The sequence below is a fragment of the Gopherus evgoodei genome, chromosome 8, assembly GCF_007399415.2.
Source record: "Gopherus evgoodei ecotype Sinaloan lineage chromosome 8, rGopEvg1_v1.p, whole genome shotgun sequence".
Classification (NCBI taxonomy): domain Eukaryota; kingdom Metazoa; phylum Chordata; order Testudines; family Testudinidae; genus Gopherus; species Gopherus evgoodei.
The window spans coordinates 87,669,588-87,684,763 of NC_044329.1; the positions used below are offsets into that span (position 1 = coordinate 87,669,588).

Sequence of the window (15,176 nt, forward strand, 5' to 3'; positions counted from 1 at the left end):
TTTGCTAATGCATGTAGAATAACTGCAGAAGCAGGATAAAGAGGGACAGTGCAATGAAGGCAAGTTTAATGCACTGGAAGGGCATTATGTGTGCTGTGGACAGGCTTTAAGAGTGACAGAAATTTAGGATAACTTCATTGTCACATGAGTGAGCAGTTGCTCTATCATCAACTTCTCAGGAACTTAAGAAAGTTGTGAAAAGGTTAGAAATAGAGTAATAACTAAAAATCTAAGGGCTCTCTCAACACAGGATTGCCTGCTGCTTTTCTTTAATTGTGGTGAATGTTCAGTCATCAAAAGAGCTCCAGTTCTAGAGGATTACTTAAAACCATAAAACTTAGAGCATTAGATATAAAAGATTCTGTTAAAATTTACCTTTATGAAGGCATAGCCCGTTCCATTGTCTGTAATGGTAAGCCCAAGAGAATCCTCAGATTTAAGAACATCCACTTCTTTTTTTGGTCCCTTTATGTGGGCAAATATGAAATCTTCAAGACCAATCTGCCCTCCCAAGAGGTTGTCCATATCAATTTTGTGCGTATTCAAAGTGCAAAATATGATCTACACAGAAGGAAAAACAAATCAATTACATTTGAGTTTTAAAATATTACATCAGCCATTAGGATAGGAAAATAAATGGTGGAAAGAATTTTGTTTTCCTGAATTTGAATTACCCATGAGTTTGGAGCAAAAAATCCTTTGTGGTCTTAAGTGATGACCCCCATTTTCCATCCAACCATCAATACTAAAGGCCCTATTCCCATCCACTCATATGACAAGAAAAGTACTAAATAGCTCAAATTCTGCAGAGAAGAAATAGCAGAGTGCAGGGTAGAAGGTACATATTATCCAGTACCTCAGCTCACAGCTGTAAGACCCAGACACCTCTTGGTACCAACTGGTAGAGGGTACAGGAGTTGCACAGGGTCTTAAAGGGATTTCCTGGGTCAGATATATGCATAATAGTTCATCAAAGCCCTCGTCCAGACTACCCCGCCGTATCGGCGGGTTAAAATCGATTGCTCGGGGATCGATATATCGCGTCTAATCTAGACGCGATATATCGATCCCTGAGTGCGCTTATATCGATTCCGGAACTCCATCAACCCCAACGGAGTTCCGGAATCGACACGGAGAGCCGTGGACATCAATCCCGCGCCGTCTAGACGGGTGAGTAATTCGATCTTAGATATTCAACTTCAGCTACGTTATTCACGTAGCTGAAGTTGCGTATCTAAGATCGATTTCCCCCCCCTAGTCTGGACGAGCCCAAAGAATGACATGTAAGGTCTCTACCAAGACATGGTAGTCCACTTTACATCATAATCATTGAAAAATGTATGTATGTACAGAGAATATTTAAGTTATGTATCTATACTGAAAATTACATTCTTAAGGTCTTGGAGTTAAGGTAGGTCACGAGGAGGTAACATGCCTCTGACAGGTCCCTTTCAGGGAGCAGGTAACAGACACTTATCTCCGTATCTGGCCATTTGTGTATTGTCTGCCTCACAATGGAGGCCTATTTGCATACTAAACCAGGTGCCAGTTGAAAGGCTGCAAAATCTACAACAGAAAATCTAAAGGAATAAACAAAGCAGCAGAGGGTTATCCTGTTTATGAATAAAGACAAAAAGATAGGACTTGTATATTTTGGGAGGCAAAAGAACACATTGGGTCCTTCACCTACAAGACAAACTGACAGCATGTTTCATGAAAAGGGGAATCACAGCAAAGTCTGACTGTGAATTACTATGAGGACTTTGGTTGAGCCACACTCTACAAGACATAAGAGTATCTAATTAATTAAGACTAGGTTCTTGAATGTGTGCTATGATTTTATTTTATATATCACCATGTGTTTGCAATACTTCTAACTTGCTATTACTTGAATCTCTACACTCTGTTACATAAACTTATACTTGATTTCAATATAACATATATAAGTGCTGTGTGTTGAGCAGAGAGGTGACCTAAGTTCTGACTGGTAAACTGGGCTGTGCTGTTTCTTTGAAACCAGCAAATCTGGATATTCCAGATTGATGTTTGGATGGCTTGATGATTGGAGTGTGCCAATCTCTAACCTGTCGAGAGGCAGCAGGGACTGCAAGACCTAGAGAGGAATGCTTGTGTTGCCAATAGCAAGGAGAGTTGGACAGCTGACCCCTGGCAGGTACAGACAAGGCTAACGGCAAGTGATAGCAAGGTACCTCGCAAGCCCAGGCACTGCTGGGAAACATCACAAGCTACCTTTCCTCTCCCTAATCTCTGTTAAGAGGCTAACCTCCATGTGGCCCAGAGGCATGAGCAAGGTGAATGAATCTGGGGAGATCATCAGCAGCTTGAAGTGGTTTCCTGAGCACATATCTTGCTTATTTTGCACTCTGTTTCCACCATCAACCCAGCTCCCCTGTCAAAGCTTATACCAACCAGGAGAGAAGAGAGTCCAAATTGCAGGCCCAAGTAGTAAGATTCCCAAACTGTTTGCCTCCTGGAAGAGGTTTTCTGTTCAGAACATTGTGGATGTTGGGTTGATGGTGGTGAATTCCCTCCACACCCTATTTTTTACATCCTTCTACACAACTACAGCATAAAATTTCAAAAAAATTGTTATGCCCCAATCGGACAATTTCAGAATACAGCTTTTGCCAGCAGAACTCTCAATACCTACCTGTCCACTTCACCTCCCACAGGTCTTTTTGTATATCCCGGTGGTCTGTGGGGGTGGTGCAAATGGTGGGAGTATTTATGGTGCTCCCCAATGAAACTGTAGATAGAAACAACTCAGTGTCCAATCAGAGTAACTCTGGAGGGAACCAATGGCTTAACATTATTACCTCTTGTTCCCTAGAACAATCTGAACATCAGCTTCCAATAGCATATAGTACTTCAAAGTAGAAAAGTGGATAGAAAATCATGATCCTTTGTCTTTTGCTAATATTAATACATATTTTTGTTTGAACAATGATATAAGCATGCGAGAATTTGAAGAGCCACTCCCACTGAGGCAAACAAGTTCCACACCTCGGTGGGAGAATGAGCTGAACAGAGCTAACTAACTAGGAAAGATTTTTCTGCAATACCACTACATTAAATCGTAAACAAGTCTTTCTCAGAATTATGGTGGATATTTTTGGGGCGGCGTGGAGGGTTGTTTCTCCAGAAACTTGTCCACCATATAAAGCTGACCTTTAGCTTTCTTCTCAAACAAAACAGACACTGTTGAACAAAACATTTCTGGGGCAATCTTTTTGCTGTGAGAAGCAACATTAAGGACCTTGAATTAGTTTTCATTTTGTACTATTACAATATCAAGACATTTTCAAAACATACATAACAGAGTGTTAACAACAAGCAGCCTGCAGAATAGTATACATAATGTAGCAAAGTCAAAAAAATTATCTTTGTTTCTTCATGGAAAGAAGAACGCACATTTATTCATAGCACGCATTGATTATCTAGTCAGTCATTGAAATATGCCACAGTTTACAGAGAACAGCAGCCTTTGCTTGAGAGGATGTGGTTCAAAGAAACTGCTACGCCTGTTCAAAAAAAAGTTTGATCTCCCTGTCACAGGGTGGTCCCCTGTAGTCCTCTCTCACCTTAAGTGTAGACCACACCCACTCTAGTTCTCTTTCACCTCCACCATATGTCCTTATACTGTTCCAGCAGGCTTATCCCCCTCCCTCATATACTGGAGGAAGGGGACAATACTAACAGCAGCCACCTCTGCCTTTCTTCAGCCTCTCAGTTCCCTCCTCCTCCTCCTCCTCCAGGGATTCCTTCCTCTCCATTTATTTGCTCCCTGCTGCTGAGGTTGCCTCTCCCCTCTAATTAGCCCTTCATTATAGCACCACTGGTTAATTGATCCTCTAATTCAATCCCAGTTAATCTATAGTGGTGGGGAATTTGAATAACAGTAGGATATTGAGTCAGCTCCTGACTCAGCACCCTTGTTGCACTCCCATCAACTTTGAAATGCCTGGAAAAAATCTGGTAGCAGCCCTTTGGGTCGGTCTGGTTTTGATTTCATTTATATCAGTGTAAATCAGGAGTAACTCTAGTAAATCAGCCAAATTAAATTGTGAGAACAGAAGCAGGTGCCTAACCTGTTACTCAGCACTGAGGTTGTGCATGAGTTCAGATCAACTTAAAAAATGAAAGGCACATACTGCCAGGCTACATAAAGAATTTAATTACTGGGAGCCACTGACTTAAAAAAAGCCTATGCAACATCTGGTATGAGTCCTCTGTCTTCACATCTTAAGAATATATTTCCTAATTTTAAATCAATTTAGAGGTAGAGATAAGGCTCATTAACCATTGAACAGGCATTTTATTATAGTGTGAAGGTGGTGAGTGGGAGAAACAAAAAATGATCTTGGAATTGCCTTGATAGCAATAGTAGCAAGAATAGCCTTGAAAGCATTCTCGAAAACATACGTTTTTAATCTATTTATAAATTAAGAAAGCATCCAGAAATCCGCAGTGCTACTGCTTGTCTTAAGGTATGTCTACACACACCAGCACAGTCGTAGCACTGCATTTGTGCTGCTGTAGCACCTTCAGCATAGATATTACCTACGCAGGCCTGAGGGGGTTCTCCCATCAGTGTAGGTATAATCCACCTCCCCAAGAGGTGGTAGCTACTTTGACAGAAGAATTCTTCCATCAGCCTAACACTTTCTAGACGGAGGGTTAGTGGTCTCTCTCAGAGGTGTGGATTTTTCATACCCCTCAGAGATATGTGGCTATGTTGATGTAAGTTCTAGACCAGACCTTAGTCTGAACAAAAATGAATTGGCTCTTAACATGCTGTTTTACTCTGAAAACTGCCTTTATAAAAATGGCACCATCCTACCCAGCAGACATGTTGTCTTTGTGTACTAGAGTCTGATCTGCTTGGTTTAATGACAAAAGAGGGGGTGAAGGGTTGCTGCTTTTACCCCATAAGCACTGCAGAATTCTCACAGTTTAGAATGAACAAACTGCAGTCTATTCCATCCTATGCACATCATTCATTGATTTTTTTTATTTATAACCTAAGCACCTCTCCACAGCTCTAGAAACTTTTATATTATTAGGAACTGGTTTAAAGCCACCAACTCATTTCATATAGGCCAAACAACCATTACATTCTAATGTCTTATTTTAGCAGCCAGTTAGAAAGTCGCACATCAGCTGGCCACTGAGTATTACAGATTCATCCAACACACTTCAGTTTTATTCTAATAGGTAACTTAAACATTCTTTGGTTAATTATCACTCCACCATCATCACCCACATTTTACTTTCACATAACCATTCTTTTGAAGCCATCAGCATCAAATATGTTATTTCCTGAGGGAGCCCAATTCAAAATGCCTTTACAAAGATTTATGGTATGTTCCCAGCTTTGTATCACGATTTAGATAATGACTCGATCAGTTTAATTGTGATTTAATGCTCTTCCATTATGTTGCTCTTCCACAAAATGTTATTTTATCAATTTTTTGCTTCTGAGAAAAATATAGTGCCCTTGCTTTGACCTTGTCAAACATGGACACTCATCCAGTAACTTGTTTCACACCTCTGAACAGATAAAATTGGCAACAGAGCAGAAATGTGATATTTAGAAACATGATCCAGAGTTTCTTTATTTAGCCTTCATCTGGGTGGCATTCTCACTGCAGCCTACAAGGCTGCAGAACTTTCTACAAATGCGTCAGTTCCATACTAGCCTGAAAGAGTGTCAGCCAGTCAAAAATAAAAACTGAATCACCCTGTATTCTCTGTCCTTTCTTAGTGAATAACTGCTTCTAATCAGGACAACTAAATATACAAAGTAACATATTCAAGATACATCTATACAACATATTATACTATTACAGCATCTACAAGTTAAAAGTATACTTATATTTGTTATATTCTGGAGGACTGCCAATGCAGAAGATAAAGGCTTCATTACCCTTTTTCATACTTTTAATATAAAAGTCTAATCAAAATAATGTATTACTGCTTAAACAATAGCCACCAGAGTACACTTTTCATACACCCCTCATAAAATTAATTCAAGCTCAAAAAAGTTTTTCCTATATTGTACATGTTTTCATCAAGAAAAAAAAATGTGTATTTCCATGTATAAACTATTTTCCTGATCTCTCCTTCCCATCATACTTCTGCTCTTTCCCTCTCCTGCTTACAAAAAAAGTATTTGATCTTCAAGCCACCATACCTATGCTGTGCCCTTTCATGCCAACTTTAAATCAACACTGCCACAGAAATTAGCAGATATCCAGGATCCTTACTTTGCCAAGAGTGTTATCTTGTACAGCTCCCATAACAGAAGGAAATCTTATTTGGCCAGAAAACTCCGTGGGCTGATACGCATAAAATATAGATTAAATAGACAGTCTTCCTATTGTGCAATATCCCCTACCCCAGTAATTCCAAGGCTACAGAGGTGGTGTTTGCTAAGGGAAAAAGAAAAAGAAAAGGCTATTATGTTATATATAGGGAGCAAAGGGTAGCGTAGTGTAGCACTAATCACAAGTTCAGGCCATCCCAAATGAGGCAAATGCATCAACACACAACCAAAATCAGTCAACGCTTTTCAAAATTTGCCCCTAAGTGACACAGTCATATAAAAATATAATCATAAAAGTATCACACAATAATATAAAATTCATATTTTAAATAATAATGGACACCTAGCTCTCATAAAGTACCTTCCATCAGTTGATCTTAGAGCACTTTACCAAAGTGGTAAAATGGGGAATGATCCTGACAAGTGAGAAAATGAGACACAGAAGTGACTTGTCTGAGGTCACCCCGCAAGCCATTGATGGAGACAGGAATAGAACCCAGATACCAAACAAGCTTTACATCAAACAGCCTAATGATGGACGTACAGCCTACTGCTATGCAAACTCAGTCTGCTTATTGGTGGGTTAGCACAAGCAGGCAGAATCCTTGGAATACTGACACAGGCACAACCTCAATAAACAACAAAAACCTGTTTATTTATTACCGAGAGAGAGAAAAGAGGCAGCTTGCCTACTGCAGATGGTGTTACTAGTTTTTCCCCTCTTTCCCCATGGCAGGAAGCACTCATACCTCAGAATTTCCTCTCACAGTTACTTCCTGAGATGGAGAAACAGGGTCCTTCACATGTGAGAGGAGCCACACCCTTTAGAAACTGTGAATGTGCTAGTCACCCAGCCAGCATGTTACAGCTGTTGCAGTGCTCCTCCACACCTTTACATCTACAAAGCAAACAGCAACATAATCAAAAGAACTATGTAAACACAATCTTTACGCCAAACTGGGAGCCCAATATATTGACCACTGCCCTACAAAAGGAAATATCACTTTTGACATTTACTATTCCTTCATATCCAGAACAAGGAAGTAACTTCCCCAGTTGAGTGCCAAGTTTTAATATCTGAGTTTCTGGTGCTAAATTAGCTACCCACACCAGTCTCACTCCTTTTTGTGTAGTCCCAAGGGAGCATGCCACCAGCAAATCACCAGATGGATCCATAGTGTCCTCTCCAACAGTATTTGCTTTTCCCGTCACTGGGGCTGGAACTAACACTTCTACTCTTGAGGGGATTGTTACAACCTCTGCCACAGTTCCCCTATACACACTGGTGGCATAAATCCAACAAAATACAGGAATATATTTTCCAGTTACAGTGTACATTTTATTCCCCATGCAAAAATGTGGAAGATATATGCATTAATTATATTTATATCTATATGGGAATGGGGTTGATGGATTGTATTGCTTATTGAGGATTAAGTCAGTCTTAGATAGTTTTGGGTTGCAGGATTTTAAATGTCCAAACTTCCCACATTTCCAGAAGGCTCAATCCACCACAGTGTTCCCTCATTCACTCCAGTGCCCCTTTGCCCTCCAATCAGGTGCTGGCTTGTTCCTCCAATGAAAACCCAAACACATCTCAATGTTGGTACCTTCTACTAATATGGAGTCACCTGCTGTCTTTCCATCTGAAATTGTCTAACTTCCGGGATTAATATTTCCTCTGCTTTCTCAGACACTAAATTACTTTGTCAGTCCTTTCACTGCTGGGTCCCTGAGCTCTGTATCCCTGAATCCTTGTAGCTGCTTCTTTCTGTTTTTCTAACTCATGGATCTCTTCCAGTTTACTGGTAAGAGCAACTGTGGACATTGTCTGGCTAACCCAATAAGGACAGTTTTAAACAAGGTCTTATGGGGGATGGTGACAAAAATCAGCCCATGAGCATCTAGGCTCAAATAATGAAGACAAGGGGAAAGGGATGAAGTCTGGAGAAGGGACTAGAAACCACAATTGCAGTAAAGACACAAGAAGAAAAACAACAGGGAAGTCTGCAAAATATCTTTGATTCCTGTATACCTATGCAAGGAGTATGGGGAACAAGCAGGATAAAGTGGAAGTCATGATATATGAAGAAACTTATGACTTAACTGGTGTTACAGAGACTTGCTGGGACAATTTCCATTATCTGAGGGCCAACATTGAGGGATATGGCTTGTTCCAGAAGGATAGGTATGGAAATAAAGGAGAAGGCATTGCACTGTATGTCAAGAATGTATACACTTGCTCTAAGGTCTTAGAGCAGAGGTAGGCAAACTAATGTGGACCATCCTGCCTGGCCCCCGAGCTCTTGGCCTAGGAGGCTCACCCCAGCCCCTCCCCCGCTGTTCCCCCTCTCCCACAGCCTTAGCTCACTGGCTCCACCGCTGGCGCAATGCTCTGGGCAGCGGGGCTGTGAGCTCCTGGGGCAGCACAGCTGCAAAACTCAGCTGACCTGGTCTCTGTGCTGCGTGGTGGCGGCGGTGGCATGGCCTGGCTCCAGCCAGGTGGCAGCAGATGTAGCGCCACGAGCCATAGCACCACCAGCCACCAGTGCTCCAAGCAACGCAGTAAGGGGGCGTGGATGGGGGGAGAAACGGGGTTGAATGGGGGCAGGGATCCCGGGGGGGGAGTCAGGAAGGAGGGGGTGTTGGGTGGGGTGGCAGGGGGAAGTCAGGGGACAGGGAGAAGGGGTGGCTGGATGGGGCAGGGGTCCCAAAGGGGCCGTCAAGAATGAGAGATGGGGTTGGATGGAAATGGGTCCAGTGTTATTTAATATCTTTATTAATGACTTGGCTGTAGGAATAGAGAGCATACTAATTAAATTTGCGAAGACACAAAGCTGGAGGATGGAGGGAGGGAATCGCAAGCACTTTAGAGCAGTGGTTCCCAAACTGGGGTTCATGAATGTTACAGGAGGCTCTCAGGAAAAAATTCCCTAATGGTGGACAGAGCTGTCCCTAGCAACCCCAGCACGGGCCAGTAGCCTGGATTTCCAAGAACTAAGCAGATCAAAGCAAACATATCTACCACACTGAGGAGATTTAAATTTCAAGACTCCTTATAAGAAATGGAAAGGGAGGTGGATATTTTCTGCTGTTTTTAAAATTAAATAGACAGCTAGTATTGTTTTTAAAATTATTATGAAGAACAAGTTTAAGCTTTGTTGTAACGTGTGTCGTTTGCCTGGACTGCTCAAGATCTGAATGCTTGTGCAAGAGGAACTCTCTGAGTTGGCTTCTTAAATACCTTCAAGCTGTTTCAAATCTGATACTCCTTGATAAAACATATAAGCTTTGTCTTATAACAGGTTTATTCAAAGTGATACAAGCTATGAAAGTGAGATCTCAGAAGACTGTTGCCATTTTCATATTGTAATAAAAAATACTGTAATGATAAATAATAATAAATAGTGTGTAATAAGCATGTCATAAAAACTAATTTTATATTTCCAAGATCACTTCTTTTATAATTTATACTCAGGTAAAGGAGAAAATCCCTGGAAATATTCATTTTTAGGAAGGGATTCGTGAGACTTGACATTTTAGTAAAAGGGGTTCACAGGTTGTTAAAGTTTGGGAACCATTGCTTTAGAGGACAGAGCTAAAATTAAAAGGGATCTTGCTAAATTAGAGAACTGGACTATAGACAACAAAATGAAATTCAACAAAAATAAATGTAAGGTGCTGCACTTAGGGAAAGAAAATCAGATGCACAAATACCAAATGGGGGATAATTGGCTTGGCAGCAGCACAGCTGAGAAGGATCTGGGAGTTGTGGTGGATCACAACCTCAACACAAGTCAACACTGCAATGCTGTTGCAGAAAAAGCAAATATAATTTTGGGTTGCATTAACAGAGGCATTTAATGCAAGTCATAGGAGGTGATAGTACCACTCTACTCAGCACTGGCTAGGCCTCTGCTGGAGTCCAATTTTGGTCACCCACCGCTGTACAGGACTGGTCAGTTCATAACTCTGAGGTACTACTGTACTACACTTAGAAAGGAAAAAATCAAATTCACAGATACAATATGGGGAATAACTAGATAGCGAGCACTACAGCTGAAAAGGATGTGGGACTATAATAAATCACAAACTGAAAATGAGCCAACAACACGATGCAACTGTGAAAAAGGTTAATATCGTTCTGGGGTGTATTTACAGGAGTGTTGTATGTAAGAACAGGAAGTAAATTACTCCACTGAAATTGGCACTGGTGAAGCCTCAGCTGGACAACTGTGTCCATTTCTGGGCACCATACTTTGGTAAAGATGTGGATAAATTGGAGAGAGTCCAGAGGAAAGCAACAAAAATGATAAAAGGTTTTGAAAACCTGACCTATGAGAAAAAGTTTAAAAAACACTGGGCATGGTTAGTCTTGAGAAAAGATGACCAAGGGGGGGAACCTAATAACAGTCTTATGTTAAGGGTTGTTATAAAGAGGATGGTTAACAATTGTTCTCCATGTCCACTGCAGGTAAAATAAGAAGTCATGGGTGTAATCTGCAGCAAGGGAGATTTAGGTTAGAAAGTTTTTCCTAATACCTAACTATAAGGATAGTTAAATACTGGAATAGATTTCCAAGGGAGGCTGTGGAATCCCCATCACTGGATTAGAGAACAGGTAAAACAAACACCTGTCAGGAGAGGTCTAGCTAGATATATTTGGTCCTGCCTCTGTGCAAGGGAATGGACCAGATGACCTCTAGAGTTCCCTTCCAGCCCTGCATTTCTAAGAATTTATGGTTTTGTAGGAAACTGAAGGGAATAGAGAATCAAAGGGGAAGAGGAATAGAGGATCAGAGAGAAATGGGGAAGGACAACTGGTGCATGGGAGAAATGAAAAATGTAGTTACTTCTTAATTACCAAATGAAACTGAATGACTGGGTAGACTATGTTTTCAACAATATGGCCACTCTTTGTGATAATTTACTACGATGTTAGTAAAGGAAACACTGCTAGGTCTGTCTCCTAGATCAAAATCTACTCTTTTTTCCACTATACTAGAAGAAAAGGAACCAGACAATAGTGACAAGACACAACCAAACTTTATAAAACAAAACAAAAACCCCAAAATTTTAATTGTAAAAATCAAACTTAAGTATTTCAAAATATTTGCATGTTATTTTAGTTTGACATTTAAAGCTGTAAAGTTTCCGCAGCTACATCAAGGAACAGTTGCATAGGGTCACTGTCATGCTAAGATGAAAACAATGCATTTACAAACATAAGTAAACCATAATCCAAACAAGTTTTAAAACTTGACTCAAAAAGGGATCAAAGAGGGTTTCTATTAAGGAAAGGGTGGACCTTCCTACCACGACTTTTATTCATGTGCCTTAATAGTTGGCCTTTTAATTAATTATTTATTTGGCTGGGAAGGGAGCATCCTACACTGCTCGCTTAATTTTCCCTCACTACTCTATAATTTTGAAGTTAAAGGAATGCTAAGGTTAAAAATCGTGGGTCTAATTTTTCATACCTTGGCATCTTGTAGTCACTTACATCTACTGATTTTTAAGTCAGAAGGAACCACTATGATCATGTAGCCCAGTAATTCCTGCTCTGAAGAGAATTATTCTTCCCTACTATACAAGTTAACAAAACTGAGCCCAATAAATGTGTTTTCCTTAGTTTACAAGTGCTAAATTGTATTGAACACCATGCTAGTTAAAATGTGTTAGTTCAAGTACATAAAAGGTTGTTACAAGAAGGAGGGGGAAATTGTTGTTCTTAAGCTCTGAGGATAGGACAAGAAGCAATGGGCTTAAATTGCAGCAATGGAGGTTTTAGATTGGATATTAGGGAAAACTTCCTAACCGTCAGGGTGGTTAAGCACTGGAATAAATTGCCTAGGGAGGTTGTGGAATCTCCATTATTGGGGATTTTTAAGAGCAGGTTGGACAAACACCTGTCAGGGATGGTCTAGATCAGAGGTGGGCAAACTATGGCCCGCTGGATCATCCTGCCTGGTCCCTGAGTCCCGGCTGGGGAGGCTAACCCCTGGCGCCCTCCCCGACTGTCCCCCTCCCCCACAGCCTCAGTGCGCCACACCACCTGCGCTCTGGCCCACCGCTCCTGCCGGGTAGCACAGTAGCATGACTGCCTCAGGCATGGTAAGGGGCCAGGGAGTGGGGGGTCCTGAGGGGTAGTCAGGGGACAAGGGGGTGGTTGGATGGGGTGGAGGTTCTTGCGGGGTGGGTCAGTCGGGGATGGGGAATGGGGCCCGGGATTGGAGAGGCATGGGAGTCCCAGGGGTCCTGTCAAGGGGCGGGGGTGTGGATTGAGGTCAGGGCAGTCAGGGAGAAGGGGGAGTTGGCTAGTGTGTGGAGTCCCTGGGGCGCAGCTAGGGGCGGGGGTGGTCAGGGGACAAGGAGCAGGGGGGTTGGATGGGTCGGGGGGCTCTGAGGGGGCAGTCAGGGGGCAGGACATGGGAGGGGGCAGATAGGAGGCAGGGGAAGGCTATTTGGGAAGGCACAGCCTTGCCTACCCGGCCCTCCATAGGGCTTTGCAACCCCGATGTGGCCCTCGGGCCAAAAAGTTTGCCCACCCCGATCTAGATAATACTTAGTCCTCCCATAAGAGCAGGTGACTGCACTAGATGACCTCTCCAGGTCCCTTCCAGTTCTATGGTTCTATGATACATTTCCCCCCAGTGCAGATATGGCGATAGTGATTAGAGAACAAATTGTATTTGCACTTGACAGCACTGGCCATGTAATCAGTCCACTGTCTCCTCCATTTCTGTGGGTCTTCTGAAACAGCAACAGGAGAAGGAAAAACATTTTGAAAAACAGAAAAACAACTGTAAAACTACAACAATTTGCAGGGAGCTGGGGAGGGGGCTGGGCCAGGCGCCTCCATTAGGCGACCCTAGGTGGTTGCCTAGGGCGCCAGGATTCGGGGGGCGGCATTTTGTGCACTCCCCACGGGGCGCCCAGGAGCTTCTGGTTCCGCTCCCATCAAGCCGCCGAAGAAGGACCTTCTGCAGATGTGCCGCGGAAAACAGTGGCAGGCAATTGAGCAGCTCAATGACTGCCACTGTCACCTGCGGCATTTCGGGGGAGGCTCCTTCTTTGGCGGTGTGAGGGGAGCAGAACTGGAAGTTCCAGCGTACCCCCTGGGGAGCACACAAAATGCCACCCCCTGAATTCTGCCTAGGGCACCAGAAACTCTGGGTAGGGGGGAGGCAGCTGTTTTACCTGAAGCTACTCTGAACTCATTTTTAAACTGACTGGATATCTAGCCCCTGATGTTCCTTTCATTCAAATATATTTAAACAAGAGACAACAACCAATTTCAAACAAGGTAGCCATTGGTTCCATTGTGCAAAGGATCAGAGGGGTAGCCCTGTTAGTTTGGATCTGTAAAAAGCAACAAAGAGTCCTGTGGCACCTTACAGATTAACAGATGTATTGAAGCATGAGCTTTCCTGGGTGAATACCCACTTCCTCAGAGGCAATGTAATTGTGCAAAGGCTGCTCTGTGAGTCCCGTTGTGCCAATATCATGTGTCAAGCCGTTTGCACGCCGCTCCCGTGTGGCACTGAACGTCCCGCAGGGCGCCTGTTGTTCTCGTGGGAGAGCAACAGAAACTTTTGTTGCAAGCGGCACTGCCATGGCGAAAGCCAGGGCTCCCTGGAGCCGGGATTGGCACAACCCGCCTTCCTGCGCCTATCCCCAGCGCACGCGGCGATGCGCCGAAAGCGGCTCCTTACCTCAGGGCAAAGCGAGACTCCTCTGCAAAGCCAACGCCCCCTCCCCCGGGGAGCTGCACCTTTCCGCCAGCTGGAGCCGCCCTGCCAGGACAGCTTCCCCCGGGGCAGGTGCGCTGCGCTCACCGGGCCGGACGGGGAACAATATGGGTCCCCCCCGGAGCTTCCATGCGGTGGCAGGCGGGGCTGCCCGAGCCAGGGGCTGGAGGGGGGCAGTGCCCGGCGCTCACCTCGGCGGCGGGGATGCGGAACGCCCGGCCGATCTGCTCGTACAGCTCCCTGACGCTGGTGAAGCCCCCGACGCGGCCAGTGGGGCTCCCGTGCGCCAGCTGCGTGTGGAAGAGCAGCCGGGCCCCGGGCTGGGCAGGCGCGGGCGGCGCGGCCGCAGCATCGCCTCCCCCGCGGGCCGCAGCCGCCTCCTCGCTCTCCACCAGCTTGCAGGTCTCCTTGGACTTGCCCTTCTTCTTGCCCCGCAGCCGCAGAGGCATGGCGCGCGCCCCAGCAGCCTGGGGACCCTGCTGCTCCCCCCGCCCCCGGGCTGGACTCTGCCCTCGCTCGGACTGCCGGCTGGCACACCCATCCCCGCCGCCAGGTGATGGCAGCCGCCCGCCGGCCAATGGCAGGCACCGGGCGAGCCCAGCGGGAGGGAGCAGCTTGGCGCAGTGCCCGGGGCCGCACCGAGCCCCGGGGCCGTTTAAAGGAATCCCGCCTGTCGCGGGGCGGGAATGAAGTTGTTAGGGCTGGGCTGTAGGGACCTGCTGCTGCTCCCGCTCGCAGCCATGCGCTGCCTTCCGGGCACAGGTACAAGAACCTCTGAGGTGGATGCAGCAAGGGCCAGCGATCTGCCCCACCTTTGGGACAATGGTGATCTTTCATTGACAGAACCAGAATACCTGTCCCCTCTCTCGCTGTATCCCCTTCGCTGAGGAGCAAGTTACAAGAGGTAATTTGCAGTAGACGACACAGATGTGCAGGAAAAGCACAGATACAAATAGGAAGAATGGAGGGTGGCTGATAGGAGAACTCAGAATAAGGGGATGAAATCAGGAAAGAGAACATGAATGCTACATATCATTCATAAATAAGACTGCCAGTCAAAGATCTGTTATAGTATTAAA

General features: G+C 44.4%; 1 protein-coding gene across 2 annotated transcripts in view; it reads right to left on the minus strand.

Annotated features, from left to right (window-relative positions):
* Positions 1 to 14,613, minus strand: part of GIPC2 (GIPC PDZ domain containing family member 2) — a 50,956-nt gene extending 36,343 nt beyond the window's left edge. Inside the window, exons 1-2 of one of the 2 annotated variants that reach the window (XM_030573953.1) lie at positions 14,289 to 14,613; positions 376 to 561 (exon numbers count right to left, since the gene is read on the minus strand). In XM_030573953.1, the coding sequence (XP_030429813.1) occupies positions 376 to 561; positions 14,289 to 14,546 (444 nt within the window). In that variant the 5' untranslated portion in view covers positions 14,547 to 14,613. Of the gene's footprint in view, positions 1 to 375; positions 562 to 14,061; positions 14,196 to 14,288 lie in introns of those variants that run through there. The other variant, XM_030573954.1, reaches the window with a different exon arrangement.
* Positions 14,614 to 15,176: the final 563 nt, after the last annotated feature.